At 44.5% G+C, this 25,921-nt stretch overlaps 2 protein-coding genes across 2 annotated transcripts in view; one reads left to right on the top strand and one right to left on the bottom strand.

The window, feature by feature from the left end:
• Positions 1-24,742, top strand: part of rad51b (RAD51 paralog B) — a 79,715-nt gene extending 54,973 nt beyond the window's left edge. Inside the window, exons 10-11 of the mRNA XM_055872389.1 lie at positions 20,546-20,571; positions 23,631-24,742. Coding sequence (XP_055728364.1) covers positions 20,546-20,571; positions 23,631-23,654 — 50 coding nt within the window. The 3' untranslated portion in view covers positions 23,655-24,742. The remainder of the gene's footprint in view (positions 1-20,545; positions 20,572-23,630) is intronic.
• Positions 13,698-19,338, bottom strand: zfp36l1b (zinc finger protein 36, C3H type-like 1b). Its single transcript, XM_055872391.1, has 2 exons — positions 19,170-19,338; positions 13,698-16,702 (listed from the first exon to the last, which is right to left on the bottom strand). Exons 1-2 carry the CDS (start codon positions 19,218-19,220, stop codon positions 15,641-15,643), a joined length of 1,113 nt encoding a protein of 370 aa, XP_055728366.1. The 5' UTR covers positions 19,221-19,338; the 3' UTR covers positions 13,698-15,640.
• Positions 24,743-25,921: the final 1,179 nt, after the last annotated feature.

Raw genomic sequence — 25,921 nt, 5'->3', positions numbered from 1 at the left:
TCCAGTGGGTCAGAAGTTTAAATACACTAAGTTGACTGTGCCTTTAAACAGCTTGGAAAATTCCAGAAAATGATATCATGGCTTTAGAAGCTTCTTATGGGCTAATTGACATCATTTGAGTCAATTGGAGGTGTACCTGTGGATTATTTCAAGGCCTACCTTCAAACTCAGTGCCTCTTTGCTTGACATCATAGGAAAATCTAAAGAAATCAGCCAAGACCTCAGAAAAGAATTGTAGACCTCCACAAGTCTTTTTTATTTTTTTATTTTATTTCACCTTTATTTAACCAGGTAGGCTAGTTGAGAACAAGTTCTCATTTGCAACTGCGACCTGGCCAAGATAAAGCATAGCAGTGTGAACAGACAACAACACAGAGTTACACATGGAGTAAACAATAAACAAGTCAATAACATGGTAGGAAAAAGAGAATCTATATACAATGTGTGCAAAAGGCATGAGGTAGGCAATAAATCGAATAATTACAATTTAGCAGATTAACACTGGAGTGATAAATCATCAGATGATCATGTGCAAGAAGAGATACTGGTGTGCAAAAGAGCAGAAAAGTAAATAAATAAAAGCAGTATGGGGGTGAGGTAGGTAAATTGGGTGGGTAGTTTACAGATGGACTATGTACAGCTGCAGCGATCGGTTAGCTGCTCGGATAGCAGATTTTTAAAGTTGTTGAGGGAGATAAAAGTCTCCAACTTCAGAGATTTTTGCAATTCGTTCCAGTCGCAGGCAGCAGAGAACTGGAAGGAAAGGCGTCCAAATGAGGTTTTGGCTTTAGGGATGATCAGTGAGATACACCTGCTGGAGCGCGTGCTACGGGTGGGTGTAGCCATCGTGACCAGTGAACTGAGATAAGGCGGCACTTTACCTAGCATAGCCTTGTAGATGACCTGGAGCCAGTGGGTCTGACGACGAACATGTAGCGAGGGCCAGCCGACTAGGGCATACAGGTCGAAGTGGTGGGTCGTATAAGGTGCTTTAGTAACAAAACGGATGGCACTGTGATAAACTGCATCCAGTTTGCTAAGTAGAGTATTGGAAGCTATTTTGTAGATGACATCGCCGAAGTCGAGGATCGGTAGGATAGTCAGTTTTACTAGGGTAAGTTTGGCGGCGTGAGAGAAGGAGGCTTTGTTCCGGAATAGAAAGCCGACTCTAGATTTGATTTTGGATTGGAGATGTTTGATATGAGTCTGGAAGGAGAGTTTGCAGTCTAGCCAGACACCTAGGTACTTATAGATGTCCACATATTCTAGGTCGGAACCGTCCAGGGTGGTGATGCTAGTCGGGCGTGCGGGTGCAGGCAGCGAACGGTTGAAAAGCATGCATTTGGTTTTACTAGCATTTAAGAGCAGTTGGAGGCCACGGAAGGAGTGTTGTATGGCATTGAAGCTCATTTGGAGGTTAGATAGCACAGTGTCCAGGGAAGGGCCGGAAGTATACAGAATGGTGTCGTCTGCGTAGAGGTGGATCAGGGAATCGCCCGCAGCAAGAGCAACATCATTGATGTATACAGAGAAAAGAGTCGGCCCGAGAATTGAACCCTGTGGTACCCCCATAGAGACTGCCAGAGGACCGGACAACATGCCCTCCGATTTGACACACTGAACTCTGTCTGCAAAGTAGTTGGTGAACCAGGCAAGGCAGTCATTAGAAAAACCGAGGCTATTGAGTCTGCCGATAAGAATATGGTGATTGACAGAGTCGAAAGCCTTGGCCAGGTCGATGAAGACGGCTGCACAGTAATGTCTTTTATCGATGGCGGTTATGATATCGTTTAGTACCTTGAGCGTGGCTGAGGTGCACCCGTGACCGGCTCGGAAACCGGATTGCACAGCGGAGAAGGTACGGTGGGATTCGAGATGGTCAGTGATCTGTTTGTTGACTTGGCTTTCGAAGACCTTAGCTAGGCAGGGCAGGATGGATATAGGTCTGTAACAGTTTGGGTCCAGGGTGTCTCCCCTTTTGAAGAGGGGAATGACAGCGGCAGCTTTCCAATCCTTGGGGATCTCAGATGATACGAAGGAGAGGTTGAACAGGCTGGTAATAGGGGGTGCGACAATGGCGGCGGACAGTTTCAGAAATAGGGGGTCCAGATTGTCAAGCCCAGCTGATTTGTATGGGTCCAGGTTTTCCAGCTCTTTCAGAACATCTGCTATCTGGATATGGGTAAAGGAGAAGCTGGGGACGCTTGGGCGAGTAGCAGCGGGCCGGGCGGGGCTGCTGGCCAAGGTTGGAGTCGCCAGGTGGAAGGCATGGCCAGCCATTGAGAAATGTTTGTTGAAGTTTTCGATTATCACGGACTTATCAGTGTTGACTGTGTTATCTAGCCTCAGTGCAGTGGGCAGCTGGGAGGAGGTGCTCTTGTTTTCCATGGACTTTACAGTATCCCAGAACTTTTTGGAGTTAGAGCTACAGGATGCAAATTTCTGCTTGAAAAAGCTGGCCTTTGCTTTCCTGACTGACTGCGTGTATTGGTTCCTGACTTCCCTGAACAGTTGCATATCACGGGGGCTCTTCGATGCTATCGCAGTTCGCCACAGGATGTTTTTGTGCTGGTCGAGGGCAGTCAGGTCTGGAGTGAACCAAGGGCTATATCTGTTCTTGGTTCTGCATTTTTTGAACGGAGCATGCTTGTCTAATATGGTGAGGAAGTAACTTTTAAAGAATGACCAGGCATCCTCAACTGACGGGATGAGGTCAATATCCTTCCAGGGTACCCGGGCCAGGTCGATTAGAAAGGCCTGCTCGCAGAAGTGTTTCAGGGAGCGTTTGACAGTGATGAGGGGTGGTCGTTTGACCGTGGACCCGTGGCGGATACAGGCAATGAGGCAGTGATCGCTGAGATCTTGATTGAAGACAGCAGAGGTGTATTTGGAGGGCAAGTTGGTCAGGATAATGTCTATTAGGGTGCCCATGTTTACGGATTTGGGGTTGTACCTGGTGGGTTCCTTGATGATTTGTGTGAGATTGAGGGCATCAAGCTTAGATTGTAGGACTGCCGGGGTGTTAAGCATATCCCAGTTTAGGTCACCTAACAGAACAAACTCTGAAGCTAGATGGGGAGCGATCAATTCACAGATGGTGTCCAGGGCACAGCTGGGAGCTGAGGGGGGTCGGTAGCAGGCGGCAACAGTGAGAGACTTATTTCTGGAGAGATTAATTTTTAAAATTAGAAGTTCAAACTGTTTGGGCATAGACTTGGAAAGTATGACAGAACTTTGCAGGCTATCTCTGCAGTAGATTGCAACTCCTCCCCCTTTGGCAGTTCTATCTTGACGGAAAGTGTTATAGTTGGGTATGGAAATCTCAGAGTTTTTGGTGGCCTTCCTAAGCCAGGATTCAGACACGGCAAGGACATCAGGGTTGGCAGAGTGTGCTAAAGCGGTGAGTAAGGCAAACTTAGGCAGGAGGCTTCTGATGTTGACATGCATGAGGCCAAGGCTTTTTCGATCACAGAAGTCAACAAATGAGGGTGACTGGGGACATGCAGGGCCTGGGTTTACCTCCACATCACCCGAGGAACAGAGGAGCAGTAGGATGAGGGTGCGGCTAAAGGTTATCAAAACTGGTCGCCTAGAGCGTTGGGGACAAGGAATAAAAGGAGCAGATTTATGGGCGTGGTAGAATAGATTCTGGGCATAATGTGCAGACCAGGGTATGGTGGGGCACGGGTACAGCGGAGGCAAGCCCAGGCACTGGGTGATGATAAGAGAGGTTGTATCTCTGGACATGCTGGTCTCAATGGGTGAGGTCACTGCATGTGTGGGGGGTGGGACAAAGGAGGTATCAGAGGTACGGAGAGTGGAACTACGGGGTCCATTGCAAACCAAAACAATGATAACTAGCCTGAACAACAGTATGCAAGGCATATTGATATTTGAGAGAGACATACAATAAGGCATAAAGTGATTGCAGGTCATGATTGGGAGAGCTAGCTAAAACAGCAGGTCAGATAACAGCAGCTAGTCGGCTAACACAGCAACAGAAGGTAAAAAATGGCGACGACTGGGCAGAGAGGGTCGGATTAACTACACACAGATCCTGAGTTAAGGCACAGAGCCGACAGATAAAACACAAATAAACAGAATGGAGTACCGTGAATTAATGGACAGTCAAGCAGGCATAAGCTATGTAGCCAAGTGATCATAGTGTCCAGGGGCCAGCCGTAGATGAAGTAGTGAGGCCTCCACTAAGCTAGCCCGCGGCGTTTAAAGTTAGTAGCCCGGGGGGGTGGTCTGCTCAGACGGAGGGGGTCTGCTCAGACGGAGGCCGGTTGAGGGCACAGCGGATGGGGTATTTGTCTGCAGACCAGACGTGGTCGTGTCGACAGAGAATCCAAGCCGGATGGCGGTGGCGAAAGAGAGGTTGTGAGTTGTAGAATTGTGTTTGCTAACTGGTGCTAGCTTCGTGATTCAGACAGCTAGTCATGGGTAGCAAGCTAGCAGAAGATGGAGGTCTGTTTTTAGCCACGCCGTGCAATTCCGTCGGTAGATTAGTGGGGTTCCGTGTGGTAGAGGGGACCAATCCAGTTGTCAAAATAGTTATAGTGGCCTAAGAAGATTGTTCGATAGACCTGTTCAGATAGCAGCCGATATGCTCAAGACAGCTAACGATTAGCGGGCCGCAGTTAATATATGGATGTTCAGGTTACGTCGCGATGGAGGGGCCGGTTGAAATACTCCCTCGGGCAGATAACGTCGGTATCCCAGTCGTGAAGGCCCGGTGGGGCTCCGCATCGGCAGTAAAACGGGTCCGGATAGGTGATTGTAGCCCAGGAGTGGCTGATGGCACTCTTCAGCTGGCTAGCTCCGGGATAATTGGTGTTTGCTCCGTAATTGATGTTAGCCGATAGTCACTCGGATAGCAGCTAGTTAGCTGCAAGATCCAGGTGTAAATGTCCAGAGCTTGAGGTAAAAATCCGGGGATATGGAGAGAAAAATAGGTCTGGTATGCTCTGGTCTGAGTCGCGTTGTACAAAACTGGCAATAGTTTTCCGAGCTAAAGGATAGCTGATGAGCGCTAGCTGTGGTTAGCTGAACTATTAACGTTAGCTACTAACGTTAGCTTGTGAGCTGGCTAACTTCTGGTTAGCTTGTTAGCTTCTGTTGTAGATTTCGGATACGAGGTGAATAATACTTTTGAGGAAGAAAAAAACAGATCCGCACCACATTTGGTGAGGTGGGTTGCAGGAGAGTGTTTTGAAGTTGAGTTTTTAAGAAGAAAATAATATATATATAAAAACGATATGCGAAGAAAAATATATATACACGGGACAAGACGAGGACAATGGACATCTGACTGCTACGCCATCTTGGAAGTCTGGTTCATCCTTGGGAGCAATTTCCAAACGCCTGAAGGTACCATGTTCATCTGTACAAACAATAGTACGCAAGTATAAACACCATGGGACCACGTAGCCATCATACCACTCAAGAAGGAGACTGTTCTGTCTCCTAGTGATGAACATACTTTGGTGCGAGAAATGCAAATCAATCCCAGAACAACAGCAAAGGACCTTGTGAAGATGCTGGATGAAACCGGTACAAAAGTACCTATATCCACAGTAAAACGAGTCCTATATCGACATAACCTGAAAGGCCGCTCAGCAAGGAAGAAGCTACTGCTCCAAAACCTGCCATAAAAAAACAGACTACGGTTTACAACTGCACATGGGGACAAATATCGTACTTTTTGGAGAAATGTCCTCTGGTCTGATGAAACAAAAATGGAACTGTTTGGCCATAATGACCATCGTTGTGTTTGGAGGAAAAAGGGGAAGGCTTGCAAGCCGAAGAATACCATCCCAACTGTGAAGCACGCAGGTGGCAGCATCATGTTGTGGGGGTGCTTTGATGCAGGAGGGACTGTTGCACTTCGCAAAATAGATGGCATCATGAGGAAGTAAAATTATGTGGATATATTGAAGCAACATCTCAAGACATCAGTCAGGAAGTTAAAACTTGGTCGCAAATGGGTCTTCCAAATGGACAATGACCCCAAGCATACTTCCAAAGTTGTGTCAAAATGGCTTAAGGACAACAAAGTCAAGGTTTTGGGGAGGCCATCACAAAGCCCTGACCTCAATCCTATAGAAAATATGTGGGCAGAACTGAAAAAGCATGTACGAGCAAGGAGGCCTACAAACCTGACTCAGTTACACCAACTCTGTCAGGGGGAATGGGCCAAAATTCACCCAACTTAATGTGGGAAGCTTGTGGAAGGCTACCCGAAACGTTTGACCCAAGTTAAACAATTTAAACGCAACGCTACCAAATACTAATTGAGTGTATGTAAACTTCTGACCCACTGGGAATGTGATGAAAGAAATAAAAGCTGATATAAATAATTCTCTATTATTATTCTGACATTTCACATTCTTAAAATAAAGTGGTTATCCTAACTGACCTAAGACAGGGAATTTTTGCTACGATTAAATGTCAGGAATTGTGAAAAACGGAGTTGAAATGTATTTTGCTAAAGTGTATGTAAACTTCCAACTTCAACTGTACCATCATCATCCCACAGTACAGAACATATTGCACTAACTCATCTGGGACTCTGGACCTTTCAGTGTTCACCACCAGGCCTGAATGTATATACAGATGTTTCTCCCTGGCTTGCAGAGTGGTGGTATGTAAGTACTGACGCTCTGTGTGCTGTGGCTGCTGTGTAATGGCTCATTGTGTATAGCTGTGGCCGTCTGTGGTTAAACAGTGCTCTGCTGTGTGGCTCAGCAGGTTACAAGCCCCTGGGGCACTAGGCGAGAGGAGAGAGCAGGCTGGACAGGTTTTGCACATGCACACACAGCCACTGCTGGGAGAGTTTACCGGGAGACTGAAAAGTGCCTCTCAGTCGGCTACTAATTGACACCCTTTAAGTGGCTTTTAGCTCGAGGAAAACCCATCAATCTTCTGCTGACTCGAATGGGACTTGATAGGCCGTTACCATGCCTCCCGTTCCCATGACTTCTGTTCCCATGGCTCCTCCAGTGCTTTAAATGGGAAGTTTGGCTGATTAGCTGAACAATGGTGTTATTTTGGGTAGTTCCTCCTTTTTCTGTTTTTCCCTATGTGTGTGTGTTCTTTTACATACATCATACAGTAGTCGCATGCTTTTTCTTGTGTGTGTGTTATAGCCCACTGCCAAAGAGAGGAGGAACCGTAATAAAGTATTCATATGAGTATCAAAAGGCAGTATGTTTGTCTTTTTAGTCATATGCGGTTTGTTCGAGCCATTCTTTTCACGCCAATCAAAGAGCAATGGGAGTTTCCCTTAGTTTTCCCCTTAGTAGTCCTCACGCTGTTTTATGTTCTGTTTGGTCAACTCACCGAATTAGAACGTGCTGTCAAGTTCAAACACACCACTATTTCACTTCTAATGGAAAAGAAAAGAACAGCAGTGAGGTATCGCATGCACATACACACAGCTAGTCTTTATGATGAGTGATGACAGGTATGTCAGTCTGTAGCTGTTTGTTGGAGAAAGTAGTGCTGTTCAGTCTTGGCTAAAAGTGTTCAGTCACAGGGCCCCAGCACAGCCTCAGGGACAGACAGCACTCCTTCACCGGGGGTGTCAGCCTTTGTTTTTTCCTTCACACACCCTGATGATGGTTAGAAAGACCCCGCAGCAGTATCTCACACTACCCCGCCTTCACCTGTAACAAGAAACGACCCTAGTCGGTGCCAAAACCGCACTTCTCAAATCATAGTTCCTCCTTGCAACTGCTTTTATCCCCCCCAATGCTGTCGTCGTAGGCTTGACTCGCAGCCAGTCAGCAGCGAGGAGTTACTTATGACACGGCCTGTGGGAGGTGGAGAACCACGTGACTGGACTCGGGCTCCGCTCCTGCAGGTTGACTTAGCCAGCACAGCACTGGAGTCTTGGAAAAAGTCATATAATGGCTGAGAAATTGTAGCAGGGTCACGGGGCTGGGAGCGAAGTACACAAAACACGTTCCGTCTGTCCCCATCAGCTCATCCCTGTCGCTACAGCCGTTTCCTGAGAAACGGCTGAGAAAGGTAATGACAATGGAACATTTCATTTTTTAAATTGAACCTTTATTTAACTAGGCAAGTCAGTAAAGAATAAATTCTTATTTACAATGATGGCCAAACCCGGACAATTGTGCTCCGCCCTATGGGACTCCCAATCACAGCCGGATGTAATACAGCCTGGACGGGAGATAGAGATTGCATGGCCCCTCTGCACTAATATTCACTCTGTTTAGGTTTTCTAGTTTGTTATTATCTCTGCTTGTGTAATAAACCTTTACTAAAGGTTTATATCTGAGTCAGGCTCCCGCTTTTAGTATTGGTGCTATAATCAGGATCTTTAGGGCTTCTGTCAAGTAAAACGACTCTCTGCAATTAAAAAACATTTCCCTCACTTTTGTCAATGATTGTCAATGATCAACTGCATCCATGCCTTTGCTTTGGCAAACTCAACTTAGTCAACTACTGTTGTCAGTCATTCAAATAGGCCTGTTGGTGAATCGGTCAGTCAAATAGGCCTACTCATGTGTTACTTTAAGTTGATGTTCCCAAGTCCCCTTCACTCCCCGCGAATAGAGCTCAACTTCTCACACCCCTTCCCCCTAATTTACCCCATGTGTGCGCTCATCTCATCTTTTTAAATCTGGGCCTTCCTCAGTGCTATTAATGTATGTAGAGCCGGGCCTCCCAGGTGGCGCAGTGGTCTAGGGCTGTGCCACCAGAGACTCTGGGTTTGCGCCCAGGCTCTGTCGCAGCCGGCCGCAACCGGGAGGTCCGTGGGGCGATGCACAATTGGCCTAGTGTCGTCCGGGTTAGGGAGGGTTTGGCCGGTAGGGATATCCTTGTCTCATCGCGCACCAGCGACTCCTGTGGCGGGCCGGGCACAGTGCGCGCTAACCAAGGTCGCCAGGTGCACGGTGTTTCCTCCGGGTTGGATGCGCGCTGTGTTAAGAAGCGCATAAGGTTAGGTTGTGTTTCGAACTTCGTCTCTCCCAAGCCCGTACGGGAGTTGTAGCGATGAGACAAGATAGTAACTAACAGTTGGATACCATGAAATTGGGGAGAAAAGGGGGGTAAAATTAAAATGTATGTAGAGCCAAATGCTTTAGTCTGATAGGGAGAACCCAGTAGGTATGGAGCTCTCTGTCTGATAGAGAGAACCCAGTAGCTCTGTCTCTCTCGCTCGCTCGGTTTGTTCTCTGTTTCAAATACATGGGAAAATACAGCATTATGAGGATTATGAGCATTATCAAATCATTTCTGGGTAACTATTAAGTACCTTACTGTGATTGTTTTCAATTAAAATTGTCAAAAATGAAACAAATAGCTTCTTAGCAAAGAGCTATTTCTCAAGTAAGAATTTTGCTAGGACTGTCTGGCAGTGGTCTGAGTGGGGAGGGGGAAACTGAAAACAAGCTGTTATTGGCATAGTAACCTAGCGTAGCAGGAGTTGAAAGACGCTTTAACGGAGTTCTCACTTCCGTTTTTCAGGGGAAATGGAAGTTAGGTTGAAAATACTGTATATTAGTGTTTTCTGACTACTCCGTATAGGCTACTGGCAGAGAGGTTTGTAACTCTTCCTTATTGGTCTATGAACTAATTAACTGCCAGGCAGGCCAAGACTCCATCCCAGCAAAATAGGCTGAAATGTCATGCGACCTACACTAAAAGGGCATTATCATCATTTTTATAATTTCACAGTATTATTCCAACCACATAGTGTGGAAATACACTAAATGACCAAAGGTATATGGACACCTGCTCGTCAAACATCTCATTCCAAAATCATGAGCATTAATATGGAGTTGGTCCACCCCTTTGCTGCTATAACAGCCTCCACTGGGAATGCATTCCACTAGATGTTGGAACATTGCTGCAGGGACTTGCTTCCATACAGCCACGAGCATTAGTGAGGTCGGGCACTGATATTGGGCGATGAAGTCAGGGCTCTGTGCAGGCCAGTCAAGTTCTTCCACACCGATCTCAACAAACCATTTCTGTATGGACCTTGCTTTGTGCACGGGGGCATTGCAATGCTGAAACAGGAAAGAATGTCATTGTATGCTGTAACGTTACGATTTCCCGTTACTGGAACTAATGTGCCTAGCCCAAACCATGAAAACAGTCCCTGACCATTATTCCTCCTCCACCAAACTTTACAGTTGACACTATGCATTGGGACAGGTAGCATTCTCCTGGCCTCCGCCAAACCTAGATTCGTCCGTCAGACGGTGAAGCGTGATTCATCACTCCAGAGAATGCGTTTCCACTGCTCCGGAGTTCAATGGCAGCGAGCTTTACACCACTCCAGCTGACGCATGGCATTGTGCATGCTGATCTTAGGCTTGTGTTCTGCTGCTCGTCCATGGAAACCCATTTCATGAAGCTCCCGACAAACAGTTATTGTGCTGACATTTCTTCCAGAGGCAGTTTGGAATGCGATAGTGAGTGACAGATGATTTTTACACGCTATGTGCTTCAGCACTCGGCGGTCCCGTTCTGTGAGCTTGTGTGTCCTCCCACTTCGCGGCTGAGCCATTGTTGCTCCTAGATGTTTTCACTTCACAATAACAGCACTTGCAGTTGACCGGAGCAGCTCCAGCGTGGCAGAAATTTTACAAATGGACTTTGTTGGAAAGGTGGCATCCTATAACGGTACCACGTTGAAAGTCACTGAGCTCTTCAGTAAGGCCATTCTACTGCCAATGTTTGTCTATGGAGATTGCATGGCTGTGCGCTTGATTTTATACATCTGCCAGCACCGGGTGTGGTTGAAATAGCAGAACCTACAAATTATAATAGGTGTCCACATATACTTTTGTATATACACTGCTCAAAAAAATAAAGGGAACACTTAAACACAATGTAACTCCAAGTCAATCACACTTCTGTGAAATCAAACTGTCCACTTAGGAAGCAACACTGATTGACAATAAATTTCACATGCTGTTGTGCAAATAGAATAGACAACAGGTGGAAATTATAGGCAATTAGCAAGACACCCCCAATAAAGGAGTGGTTCTGCAGGTGGTGACCACAGACCACTTCTCAGTTCCTATGCTTCCTGGCTGATGTTTTGGTCACTTTTGAATGCTGGCGGTGCTCTCACTCTAGTGGTAGCATGAGACGGAGTCTACAACCCACACAAGTGGCTCAGGTAGTGCAGCTCATCCAGGATGGCACATCAATGCGAGCTTTGGCAAGAAGGCTTGCTGTGTCTGTCAGCGTAGTGTCCAGAGCATGGAGGTGCTACCAGGACACAGGCCAGTACATCAGGAGACGTGGAGGAGGCCGTAAGAGGGCAACAACCCAGCAGCAGGACCGCTATCTCCACCTTTGTGCAAGAAGGAGCAGGAGGAGCACTGCCAGAGCCCTGCAAAATGACCTCCAGCAGGCCACAAATGTGCATGTGTCTGCTCAAACGGTCAGAAACAGACTCCATGAGGGTGGTATGAGGGCCCGACATCCACAGGTGGGGGTTGTGCTTACAGCCCAACACCGTGCAGGACGTTTGGCATTTGCCAGAGAACACCAAGATTGGCAAATTCGCCACTGTCACCCTGTGCTCTTCACAGATGAAAGCAGGTTCACACTGAGCACGTGACAGACGTGACAGAGTCTGGAGACGCCGTGGAGAACGTTCTGCTGCCTGCAACATCCTCCAGCATGACCGGTTTGGCGGTGGGTCAGTCATGGTGTGGGTTGGCATTTCTTTGGGGGGCCACACAGCCCTCCATGGGCTCGCCAGAGGTAGCCTGACTGCCATTAGGTACCGAGATGAGATCCTCAGACCCCTTGTGAGACCATATGCTGGTGCGGTTAGCCCTGGGTTCCTCCTAATGCAAGACAATGCTAGACCTCATGTGGCTGGAGTGTGTCAGCAGTTCCTGCAAGAGGAAGGCATTAATGCTATGGACTTGCCCGCCCGTTCCCCAGACCTGAATCCAATTGAGCACATCTGGGACATCATGTCTCGCTCCATCCACCAACACCACGTTGCACCACAGACTGTCCAGGAGTTGGTGGATGCTTTAGTCCAGGTCTGGGAGGAGATCCCTCAGGAGACCATCCGCCATCTCATCAGGAGCATGCCCAGGCGTTGTAGGGAGGACATACAGGCACGTGGAGGCCACACACACTACTGAACCTCATTTTGACTTGTTTTAAGGACATTACATCAAAGTTGGATCAGCCTGTAGTGTGGTTTCCCACTTTAATTTTGAGTGTGACTCCAAATCCAGACCTCCATGGGTTGATCAATTTGATTTCCATTGATAATTTGTGTGATTGTTGTCAACACATTCAACTATGTAAAGAAAAAAGCATTTAATAATAATTCATTCAGATCTAGGATGTGTTATTTTAGTGTTCACTTTATTTTTTTGAGCAATGTATTTTTTTGAGAAATTAGCTTTTTGTGCATATGGAACATTTCTGGAGTCTTATTTCAGCACATGACACATGGGACCAACACTTCACATGTGTTTATATTGGTTGAATATATACACAACACAGCAACTTTGACTGCACCATTAAAAGGCACAGTGATCCTCCTGCAGGAGTCTGTTCAAAAGAATCAGAAATCACTGATGTGCTAAGGATTCGCAGCACTTGAGAATATTTTACACCTTGTCCCTCAGGCAACACCCACCCACTTGTTGAAACAAATACACTTCTCTCTAGTAAAGTGTCACGCCTTGGGTGTTTGTCATTAGCAGGCAGTGGTTTGGTTTCTAGGCTACATTCAAAAGGGTTGAGGCAGCAGAGAGAGTACTTAACCAACAAGGTCATAGCTGGATCATGAGGTAAGAAGTGAAACAAGAGATGTTTAGCTTAGCATACTACAATGAAAACCTGAGTACCATTCCATGCAGCCCCACTGTTTTGCTTTAAGTTTGAATTGACTTAAACTAATGGAGCAGCCAGGTTCCTAACTTGTCTCTGTGAGGAAATTGGAGATAAGTCCAGGCCTCAGGGGAACCAGCCCTGGCTCTGCCTAGTGTGGAATAACAAATGAACTGAACCTGCAGTTCATCAGCTGTAACAGGCCTAACTAAGGAACTGGGGGAGAGCTTGGCCAAAACACATGGGAGAGTCAACACTGTAAAAGCTCAAGTCTCCTACCTTACAGTAACCATGGTGAAAGGCTGATCTAGGGCCTCAAGACGAGAAGTAGCAACACTGAAAGTTATGGCTGCTGTTCCTCAGTTTCTTTAAATCACAGTAGAGCAGCACACCAACCCCCAACAATAGCTTCAGAGAGAGAAAGCACAGAAGTTGGATTTCCTGTCTTGGAAATGTTTTCCTGGAAAACTGTTTAAGTAATTTTTTGGTCTGACGGTAGCTTTTCAAATGGGAACTTTCAAACAAAGTTCCCCAGTTTGATGGTGTAGAGACTGTAGCAAGATAAGTCAAAGATATGTGGTAGGATAACAAACAGGGCTGTTTGCTCACGATTTCAATAGCGCCGCTTCACCCACAAACTCTATGGTTCCCCTTCAATGCCCAGCCCAAATGGAGCCAGCTTCTAGTACATGGGCTGCTTTCGCCACTGATACATATTCTCTCACCCTAGTCATGTGATGTGAGGGTTGCTGTATATGATCATTACATAAACAGTGATAAGAAATACAACGAAAATGTTGCCAACCTCAGCCACAAACAACCCTCGTCAATCAAGAAGACATACGTTCAATAGAAATATGGGTTTTATTAGTTACGTTTAAACTGCAATCTGTCATTAAAAAAAATACATGAGAACAATGAAATTACTGTAGTGAACAGCAACAGCTGCTATAAAGAATACATTCAACTGTTGCTTTTCATGTCATGCGTCAATCCTGTTAACCTTTATACTTAACTACAAGTTTGGCCTTAAATCTGCTGTGTTATAAAGCATGTGATAAAGGCACAACGCTTGGGGATACCTGGAATGTATTGATAGGCACTTATGGGAACGAGTGGTCCAATAATAACACATCAACTAAAAGTGCTAGTAAATGTATGCATGGTATTGCGGAATAGGTGAGCGTCCATAACTAATTAAAATAAGAGCTTTCTATTTGTCGTTTACAGCATAAATGCTGGTTATATAGGCTAAGTGACTTAAATACTAAAATGTATATTTTTCCCAGTCAAAAGGACAGTGAAATAACAGGAAGAGGACTGTTACTCAACTTCATCTACATTCTAGAGGGCCTTCGAGAGCTGCTGCAGCCCACAACTGGAAGAGAAATTAAGACATCAAAATAGAGAACCTGAAAACCGCAGTCCAATATCAGGGAAGAGGAAAAACAATAAATATAAATGCAAAACATTTGCATTTTTGTATTTAAATTAAGATTCACTTTCAAAATAAATCAAAGTGTAGTTACAAAACAAAAAATGTCATTGCAGTATAATATATTACCTGTAAAAAAAATAAAAAAAAAGTCTTCACAATCTTACGATTAATACGGAAGATCATAATTTAACATAAAAGAAAATATATTCTATCGTTTCATTATCCAGATAAATACAAAAAAAAAAATGCTTTAAGATCAGCAATAAATACATTTTGATAAGTTAAATAAGCAGTGACAAGCAAACCTTCCGTTTGAAGGTTTGACAAAACAATATAGTTGAACAAGGTGGAATCGATGGGAGAGCATGGCGCTCATGTGATTTGACAGCGGTGACATCTCAGTCAGCTATTGAGCCGAGTGGGAGCTAGGAGAATAGGGGGGGGGGGGGGGGGGGGGGAGACAGGCCAAGCTCAAATATGAATGTTGAACGACCAGTTTACATTGATGAACAGTCCTACTCCTTCCACACAACTAAAGAAACCAAACAGACATTTACTAAGGGTTTTTAGTAGCACCAAAAGAAAAGAATTCTTCCAGCCCCGATTCTAAAAAAAAATTTAAACACCTGTGTGTTTGTCCAGTCCTCATAATATATATTTTTTTATTTAAAAAAAAAAAAATACGGAAAATATAGATTTTTTTTGCAATCATTAGGACGTGGGAAAAGTAACAATTGTAGTCCCGCACATTGATCGGACAACACCAAGGCACTTCATTTAATCTGGTAGTCCAATCATTTTTTTGATGGTATAACTTGAAGAGAAATGTGAGGAGAAAAAAAATGGAGCACGAATTTGTCACAAGTCCTCGAGACAAAAAAGTATGGGATGTTTGAAGATAGCTGTGGCACAGGCAGCAATGGCAAAGTGAAGATATGCAGCACCGCTACACACAAAAAGACAGGGGAATCCTGCCTTGGGACATCCTGAAACTTCCCACAGACCTTATCCATCCCCTCTGATTTCTACTGTTCACCATTATTGTAGCACTTCACCCAGGGCCAACTTGCTACTCACGATTCTTGAGTGACCACTTGGCTGAATGATTGTTTGGGTAAAACAAAAACACCTCTTTTGGCTAATTGGAGTCATCTGAGATGGGGGGGGGGGGGGGGGGTAGCTGAGTTCTGATTGGACTCAGTGGCTACAACACTGCTACAGAGAATCATGTCCACTTCTGGGTTGTAAACAAGGCCAGGAGACAAGGGGGACAGGACCGTGGGGAGACAGGCACTCACTTTCTCTTTCTCACTCCATGCATCCATCCCAGGCACTGGGGGTGTAGGCTCTCTAATCATCAGAGATGGAGAGCCTGCTGAAGATGGGCAGACGGCGCGAGGCATCCAGGCTGGGGGATTCGGAACCGCTCTGACTGCCGAGGCTGCTCTGGTAGCCCTCCTGGTCGGAGAGAGAGTCCGGAGGGCTGGGAGGACACTCCGACATGGGCCGGAAGAAGCAGGGGGTAGTGGGGGAGTGCGGCGCCGGGGCCAGCAGGTTGGGCTCCAAGACAGGGGGCCCCCCTACTAGGCTCGGGCCAAACAGATTGACCAACTCCTGGCTGGAGTAGGTGAAGGGGTTGATGGGCCACTCGCCCAGGTCCTCTGTGGAGAAGATGGGTGGCGGGGTGACCGAGGTGGGGCTGTCCTGTAGACCGCCCTGGCTGGGGAAGCCGGCGAAGCTGAAGCTGTGCTGGAGACGGGGGCGCTCCATCTTGTTGAACGTGGAGAACGGTGGCGGTGGGCCGCGGCGCTCCTCTGCGTTGTGGATGAAGTGGCAGCGCGGGCCGTAGGGGCAGAAGCCGATGGTGTGGAAGGTGCGACACAGCTCTGTCTTGTACTTTGGGTGGCGGCTCAGGCTACGCAGCTCGTGCATGCCGTGGGCAAACTGGCACTTGTCGCCATACTTGCAAGTGCCGTTCTCCTCGAAAGGCCGGCACAGCTCCGTCTTGTAGCGGCTGGAGTTGACCTGCTGCTGCTGCTGCTGGCCCTGCCCGCCGCCAAGGCACTGGAGCTGGCTTCCCGGCTTGAGGCGATCCCCAGTCTCGGAGAAGGAGCGGTCCCGGAAGCGGTTCTCCTTGTTGTTACTGCCACCACCAATCAGGAGCGAGGAGGGGTCAGCCTTGAGACTGTTGATGAACTGATTCTGGTTGAATTTGGCGTTGGGGAGGGTGACCGAGTGGCGGCGCTGGAACAGCCCACTACCCCCTGCAGAGGGGGCCCCCACTACCTTCCTGTCCAGCAGGGAACCAGTGGGGGGGCAAGAGGGAGGGTTGTTGGCACCAGTGCAGACTGGGACAGATGTGGAGTGGGGCCCACCGAAAGTATTGTTGTTGTAGTTAAACATCTTATTGTTCTGCAAAGAAAAGAACAGTCATGCTTAATAAAAAAGTGTCCATGTCAAACAGTACTGAAATAAACACCCCTAGTCAAGTTCTCCCAAAAAGTTTGGAGCTAGCCGTGTTAGGTTACAGTCCAGACTCATTACAAAAGCAGATCCAGAATCTTAATGATATACTTACTAGTTCAACAGCACTATACAAAGACTGGTCTCCAAAGTCACAAGTTAACGACAATAGTGCAATCCGTTTACTCTAACTAGCTGTCAATCAAATAAAAAGCACTGCCAAACAATTATGGCCATAGCATGTGTTGGCGCGACAGTGATAGTACGGACCGCAAACCCTCAGGCTGCTGCACAGATGCTATAGAGGCTCTAATCTAAAGCACCTAGATACATTGTGATTGAGAGCATGTTTCCCAACACTCTAAATGGTTAACCACTTAGCAAGATGGCTAACTAGATACTAAATTAGCAAACCAAATGCTGAACTGCAGAGCATTTTAGCACATTTTAGACAGTAACTTAATAGTTATAAGATATCTAGCTGGTAAAGATTTTGGTTTGAAATCTACACGGTAACTAGATCACCTGGCTGCACAACAGTGAGTGACTCAAGAGACTGGGGGACTGACTACCTGTTAACTTTATAATGAAAAATTGTGACCTGTGAAATGAATGTTATCTTCTATCTCAAGGTATTGCACAAGTTGACTACAGGTATTTACTTAAAGTAGATACAAATGTCTGGATGGATAGGTATGCGTTTCAACAGTATTGAAAAACCGTCTCGGGGCTATTTCCAAATACGCCGGTATGACGCCTACCAATCTGAGGTAAAAAGGATGTATAATTCCACTCAATTTAATTGGATGAAAATGCAAGCTTGTTTAAGGTAGTAAAACAAACAGTCCACATTAGGGGAAATTGGCACAATATAAAATCATTTAATATGTCAAAATAATTCAACATGTCAATTTAAGATGATAGTATGTTTCCTACTTAAACTGTTGCAACATTGGAAGAAGTTAAATGAGTGACAATGTCAAGTCAAATCAACATCAGACATTCCAAAAGTCCTCATCTAACCAACCATGTATAGGTTATTCCATGTTTCGGTGTGGCCTTTGAAGTGTTAATTTAAACAGCACTACACTCCAAACGTTTACCCCTGTTCTATTGATTTCAGCGTAATATGGATGGAAGTGATTAACAACAAGTGATGTACACATTATTTCCAGATTACGAGTGGCTTTTTGAGCGGTGTTAGTTTTAACAGGACGTGAAAACTCATCTTCCCCCCTCTAGCTAATTGAATCTAATTGATTTTAACATGACAATCGATTTGAGTATTGACAACAGTGTTGCATTTCTTTTCTTTTGGTGACGTCTATCAAAAATGCAACATTCCAAAATGTAGCTCACTTTTCTGCAGGTTGTCCTCCAACAGTGATAATGTGCTCGTTTAAAAAAAAACATGTAATATTATTACTGTTGTTTCACATATGTGTAGATAAATATAGTACTTTGTTTCACCTTTTCTGCATATTGGTTATTGATTTGGACATTTTAAACTCTTGACATTGGGCTATTTATCAAAATGTATTTTTTTAAGCAGCGACAGCATTTCAATTTAAGTTAAGAATATAAAATGACCTTTCAACATGAATTTACAATGGTATTGTACTTAATCGGGTAATAACTGCTGAGTGTCCAAAAACGTGCTGTGATTGATTAGAAATCAGCAAAACTGGTAAGCCCTACCTAGTGATAGGCACCAATGCCTTTTACATAGTTAGACATCTTAGATAATACAATAGATTAAAAACGATAACCAGTAAACATCGGGTAATCTAATTCAAAAGCCATAGCTATATAGATACACAGTAGTCAAATGCTGACATGTAACCTTTGTAGACAATATTTTCAAACGTAGGCACAACTGTTTAAAATTCGTACTGTGTGAGATTTCCATAACGTTATCCGTGCGAGACAGCACAGCTTGCACACACAAGCGCGTAAATTGTTGCAAGAAAACTAGTAGCAGCTAGGGTTGAATCCGCCTGTTGCACATTTTCAACCAAATAGCTGGCATGTCATGGGATGTGAACTCATAGATAGCTACGTGCTGCATTTTCGCGATCACTTAGGTAATAAATAATCATATACCAACATTTAAAATAAATTATACATTCGCGACGCTAACTACTCAAGACCAGAAGAAAAAAAACATGTGACAGAAGCAGCGATAACTTACGTTGCCTGGTAAGCTAGCTAATTATTAAAGTACTGAATTGTTAACGGCCAGTAAACACTTTATACTTTGTCATCAGTTTGTCGCTTACGGTCCAAAACGTGCATAGAACACTCGCTAACGTTTGCTGAACAATCCCGGAAAAGTTAAATGAACTAGGCGAAGCCAAGTTAGCTAGTTAGCAATTAGCTAGCCCTCAGCTCGAAGCAAGCGATACACATTCATTACCTTGTTCATTTCGTTGTAGTCGAAGAAAGGAGAAACGATACTTGCAGTCATTTTTGTTGAGTGGATATTGTAAAGTAAATATAAAATAATTTATCTAAAGCACAGGTGGTAAGTCCAGATTGAAGTGTTCTTTCTGCCCTGCAGAGAGCCCCCTCTGTCCTGCAACAGTTGTGCGCAGTTCCCTTTTAAAAGCTCTATGCATGGTTATGTCTGCTGGGAGGGGCCTGAGTGTGATTGACACAAGTAACTGTCTCGCCCTCACCACTTATTTCTTGCTAGTCAGAACAGCCCTTTTTCAAACTTTTTTGGCCCAGGGACCAGCAAGCCATGACCTTATTCCTCTGGGGACGGCTTTGGTAAAACATTATGGAAACTCGCTTTTTATTTATAAAAATTAATGAATTATGTATTTACTTGGCTTCCTCTTTGTTTGTCTGTCTATCTTTTTGCCTGTCTGTGTCTGTCTGTGTTGGAGTCATGGACAGTGTTGCTCTCTGTGCTTTCTTCATGGGCGGTCTTCAGGGGCTCTGTTTATGGGCTGTGTTCTGGGGCTGTCTGTTTATAAATGACAAGACAATACCGAAATAACTAAATCGTTATACACAATCATATTACCTGTGCTGTCAATAAAAACAATGTAACAACTGAATCTTTATAAACAAATACATCTTTCCTTCTATCGATATATACAAAAAAATGGAATAGTACAAGATGTTTGACTCACCTAATCATTGAGACGAGTGTGTCTGTCTCCTGGAAACCAGCAGTTCAAGCCTCGGGGGAAAAGAGGGACACTCAAGGTGTTTTTAACAGCCAGTCTGCTGCGACATTTATATTTTGTTGCAGCAAGAGAGAAGAAGCTGGTCTCACATAAAAAGGTAGAATAAAAGGGGATTAACGTCTTCACTGCCATCTCGCTGAGTTTCGGGGAGACTAAAAATGAGGGGATCAACAAGGGTTCTTCTAAGATCCTCAAAGTTCTTCAAAGAACCTTAGGATTCTTGGCACTGAAAATGGCCCCCAATAGGTTCTTCCAAGAACCCCACAGGAGGTGGGATTAATCGAGAAACCTCCTTAGTTGGTGGGGGAACCTAACTACTCAACTGAAAAATGTGGATTTGAAAGTACAGTAGGTCTGGCACTTAAATGAAATATGTAAAGTCTCCTCAATTTAAGGTAAGGTGTCTCCCTTGTATGATCTAAATTGATATTGTTTTATGATGATACCATCTTTTCATAATTGTGCAAATCTTTCTAAAACAGAAAATGGACACAAGTCAATGGATATCAATCAACAAAGAGGTAAGAATATGTTGAAGGCTAGCTGTATTGAGTGCATATGACTAAACTGCTCACCTTTGTGTCTGTGTCTGCAGGTATGAAGACGAGGAGGCATACAAAGGTATGTCAATAGGTATTGGTATATTATTATGCAGATCACATTTACCATATTCCTCTCTTACCTCTTCAATTAATATCCCATAGGCCTCTACATTATGGACAAGGTATGTGTATGAAAACCATTATCAAAACAGTTTTTTACATTCCCATTTACCACACAAACTAAGGTATGAATACTGTAGTGTGTATGTTTTGTTAATCATCTGTATAATTACTATTCTTTGGGATTCACAGACTTCAAACTCCATACACATGAATATAACTGGAAACCTGTTCGATCACCATGCTCTGCACAGTCATTCTGGCTATGGATACGGAGAACATCAACACATTAACATCAACCAATTAACATCCCCTTTTATTCTTCGAATAATTTATTGGGGTTCTCCCACAGTTTCAATTTGAAGAACCACTAAAGGATACTCCAGGAACCTTTAATTATTAGAGTGTATTTTCTTCTGCTGAACAGCCAGAGTGTGGAAAGGCGCATCTCATTCAAACGAGCGCGCAATAGTTTATCCTCAATAATCCTTGACAAGGATTACGCATCATTTGTCTTGGATCAGATTTTCAGGGGAAGTAACCTAATCCTCGAATTTGAGCAGAGTTTGGCTCAGATGTGACCTCATCAATTTACGCATGTGATCCATGTCTACATCTTGAAAGCGGCAATTGTATGTTTGCTTGATAAATCATTGTCACTTGCGGGTCCCAGCAGCAGTCCCGCGCCACACTAAAAAGAAAGGCTTTCTGGAATATATTTTAGCGGTTCTTCAAATTGAAACCTCTTTAAAAGAATTATTCAAAGACCCCGGTTAATGGTTCATCGAATAATCTTTTGGTGTTCATTGTTGTGTGTGTTTGGTGTAGCTACACTTCATAATGTCAACACAATTTGTTTACTGCAGCCTAGGTTCAAAATATATCCAACCTTCAACCTAGACTGCAGCATGCATAGTTCAGCGCATTGCGCAAGTAGGCATATGTCAAGTATTTATTCGATTAAAAAATGCTGTCATATTCAAGACAAATATGCCCCAGGCCAGCAAGTATTCCTCCATGGACAGGCGCTGGACCAGGTTTTGAGAAAGGCTGATGTAGCAATACAGTGGCATGTGAAAGTATTCACCCCCCCTTAGCATTTTCCTATTTTGTTGCCTTACAACCTGTAATTAAAATTGATTTTTGGGGGGGTTGTATCATTTGATTTACACAACATGTCTACCACTTTGAAGATGCTAAATATTTTTTTTATGTGAAACAAACAAGAAATAAGACAAAAAAACTTGTGCATAACTATTCACCCCCCCTCCCCAAAGTCAATACTTTGTAGAGCCACCTTTTGCAGCAATTACAGCTGCAAGTCTCTTGGGGTATGTTTCTATAAGCTTGGCACATCTAGTCACTGGGATTTTTGCCCATTCTTTAAAGCTGCCCCAGCTCCTTCCATTTGGATGGGTTCCGCTGGTGTACAGCAATCTTTAAGTCATACCACAGATTATCAATTGGATTGATGTCTGGGCTTTGAATAGGCAATTCCAGGACATTTACATGTTCCCCCTTAAACCACTCAAGTGTTGCTTTAGCAGTATGCTTAGGGTTATTGTCCTGCTGGAAGATGAACCGCCGTCCCAGTCTCAAATCTCTGGAAGACTGAAACAGGTTTCCCTCAAGGATTTCCCTGTATTTAGCTCCATCCATAATTTCTTAAATTCTGACCAGTTCCCCAGTCCCTGCCGATGAAAAACATCCCCACAACATGATGCTGCCACCACCATGCTTCACTGTGGGGGTGGTGTTCTCAGGGTGATGAGAGGTGTTGGGTTTTCACCAGACATAGCATTTTCCTTGATGGACAAAAACGACATTTTTGTCTCATCTGACCAGAGTACCTTTTTACATATGTTTGGGGAGTCTCCTACATGCCTTTTGGCGAACACCAAACGTGTTTGCTTTTTTTTTTCTTTAAGCAATGGCTTTTTTTCTGGCCACTCTACAGTCGAGCCCAGCTCTGTGGAGTGTACGGCTTAAAGTGGTCCTATGGAGAGATACTCAATCTCCGCTGTGGAGCTTTGCAGCTCCTTCAGGGTTATCTTTGGTCTCTTTATTGCCTCTCTGATTAATGCCCTCCTTGCCTGGTCCATGAGTTTTGGTGGGCAGTCCTCTCTTGGCAGGTATGTGTGGTGCCATATTCTTTCCATTTATTAATAATGGACTTAATGGTGCTCCGTGGGATCTTCAAAGTTTCTGATATTTTTTTATAACCCAACCCTGAAATATACTTCTTCAAAACTTTGGCCTGGTGGGCTAACTAGTTTGGCACCTTGGTTGGCTAGTCAGCTACATTTTCTAAAGTTGGTTAGCTAGCTCACAAAGACTTGTGGGCTCAATGTTTTCCCCATACAAAACCCAGAAACGGTTTTGTTCCACGAGTGCATCTGTTGTACATGACTAATCAAATGACCTGTGAAGTCAGTTAGAAATATCAGCAGAGATAGAAATTAAGCTAGCCCGAGGCTAGTACTTTTCCGATTCGGCTAGTAGACAATGTGTCAAACTAGCCTGACACCGCAGTGAAATTTTGCCTTTATAAACATCGCATGCCACAGATTTAGGACCTGAATGTGGAAATCGTGGTCTTCTGGCCATAGCCCAAAATTCTTATGTTACATCCCTACATGTCAGTCCCTTTCAGACGATCCCCCTATCACTGTTGGTCCTCCTCAGTGACCTCACGTACGGCTGAGGATTTGAACTTTCCTCTTGAGAATTAGTGTAGAATAAGAAGAACAGTTGTATAGCTTATCACAATACTTCACCTCTTTGGGCATGTAGTACCCTAGACTGTCCTGATCATCAGGTTGAGCATTCTAGATAATTCCTCCATCCAGCAGAAATCCCAATCTACATAGTAGGATAGATGTGCAGATAGACCAAAGCCCAGTCTATTTTACCGTTACTATAGTCAAGTCTGTGAGTTATGGTATTTTAGTATAGATGTTATCATTTTAGTAATCAACGTAGCTAGCTAGTAAAAGTAACTTGTTTTTTGTCTTTCAGATGGGTGGACCGGAAACCCAGTGACAACACTCGGGTCTGTAGCTGTCATTTCCCTGTGGGAAAGAGAAATGATTAACCACACCCTCAGCAAGTATCCTGGATGTGATGTACTCTCTCACTCTGAGGGAAAGACATCATTTAATCATCACAGATATAAATTCCCACTGTGCCCATGATAGAATACAATGTGAATTGTTCTGTACTACTGAATGAAACTGAGATGCACTCAGACCAGCTTTTGTGATTGAACTTACGTTAACTGCTTACTTTAGTTGGATGCTTTGAGCAAAACTTGTATGGAATATAACCTAGTCTGGGAGCCTAGTGTGTGTGTGTGTATGAACTATGTGGAACATTTTTGGACCATTGTCTTCCCTGAAAACGGGTACTGACAAGAGGAGAAATATGAGTCTGTCAGATGTGGTGGTACACACAACGAAGAAGCAGGTGTCCCTTCCAGTGATGTGGAGCTGACCTTGGACCTGGTGCCAGTAAGGATGGTCTTCAGAGGCTGTAAGACCCTCCGTCCTTGAAATAGAAATTCTTTGACTTTACTGCCTCTTCAATGGTAAGGTGGTAAGGTACCTTCCACCATAGGGACACTTGAAATCCACCACTGCTGTGTTGTCCACCAGACCATCTGGCAAGGCACACCGGATCCAAGACCCCGTGACCCAAATCCCTGACTCCTGTACATCCATCTATGTGGTCATTTGCCTTGATGCCTCACTGGATGGTCTGGTGCCCTCCTCTTCATTATCTGTGCCCCACTTTACAGACAACACCTCATCCAACGACTGATCTAAGGACCGTTTTTAGCAGCGACGCAGTAACACGCTTGGCCCTAACCACTGTTCCATAATTGCTGGCCGTCAACCTCCCTTTCCTCTGGTTGTGCCAGTTGGAGTTGGTGCTCTGTCCAACTGTTATCTTCCCTATAGCCTCCTGCTTCTCCACCGACAGCATCATGCCAGCCAGGATGCCTCCATGCCTCAGGTGCCCTTGTTTTTTAACAATGTCCGGTACAGACAATGATGACAGAGAGGGTAGAGGTTGTTCTGGCTCAGGTTCAAGGAAACATGATATTCCACTGAACCTGCCACGGAGACGGTTCCTTAACCACTGAAGATCCTCCTCTGTGGGCTCTCGGGACAGAGGGTTGTAGTCTTCAGCCGGGTGCAGGTCCTTCACTAACTGACTGCACCTGGTTGGGCATGGTTGGCTTCCTCCACTCGCACTCCACATCTGTACGGCCGATATTGGGAACTGCCAAGATTGGTTGCATGGCTGCATGTACCATGCATGTACCACTCCAAAAATAAATATACTGTGCCTCTGAAGATTTGTCTCTGGTCGTGAAACTACAATACAGGCTGGATGTCTAAACAAAGTCAGTTCTGAATGTCAATAGATTTTTAGATTCATTCTCATCAATGATACTGTTCAAGAACTGAGTTATCACTCATCAAAGTCTGGTGTCCGGGCTAATCTGGTTAATGAGTATGTAATTGATTAAGTGGCTATTTTCTTATAGAATGTTGACAGCTGTATAGAACACATTGTATTGCTAAGATGCTCAAACTTAACAGCTACATTCACTGACACAGGATCAACTTTATCCTGCCCTGACCAAACTGGTAAGTTTCCCTTCCCTTCACTTCACAGACTTAGGGGTCTTCTCCCCTTTTAGTGCTCTTATCCTCATCCTTGAGAAACGCCATAAGGTCTGAAATTGACAGACACCTTCACCTCTCCCGAGACACTATGGGAATTGCAGCGATGGTACAAGACTGATTTGGGGAGAAAAGGGGGTAAAAAATAAAAATAAATAAGAGAAAATAGAAAAGAGGTTTATAATCAGATATCTTTTGTATCTCGATTGTAAAACCTCTTCTCTATTTAGTGGTAGATATGGCTAGCTACTAAACAGCAAGCTACAATGTTTACTACCATTCACCTAAAGCTAGGTTTACCAGCAAACGTTAGCACATGACTGGAGTTGGCTACCTAGAGTTGGCTACCCTGGAGCCTGCTAACTTGTTATGCACCACGCCTTGTATCCAGTGGTGGAAAAAATACCCAACTGTCATACTTGATGAAAAGTACAGACACCTTCATAAAAATTGACTCAGGTGAAAATCACCCAGTAAAATACTACTTGAGTAAAAGTCTAAAAGTATATGGTTTAAAATCTACTTAAGTATCAAAAGTAAATGTAATTGCTAAAATCTACTTAAGTATCAGGAGTAAAAGTATAAATAATTTCAAATTCATTATATTAAACAAAGCAG

The sequence above is a fragment of the Salvelinus fontinalis genome, chromosome 20 (genome assembly GCF_029448725.1).
Source record: "Salvelinus fontinalis isolate EN_2023a chromosome 20, ASM2944872v1, whole genome shotgun sequence".
Classification (NCBI taxonomy): domain Eukaryota; kingdom Metazoa; phylum Chordata; class Actinopteri; order Salmoniformes; family Salmonidae; genus Salvelinus; species Salvelinus fontinalis.
This window is presented reverse-complemented; position numbering and strand designations above follow the sequence as displayed.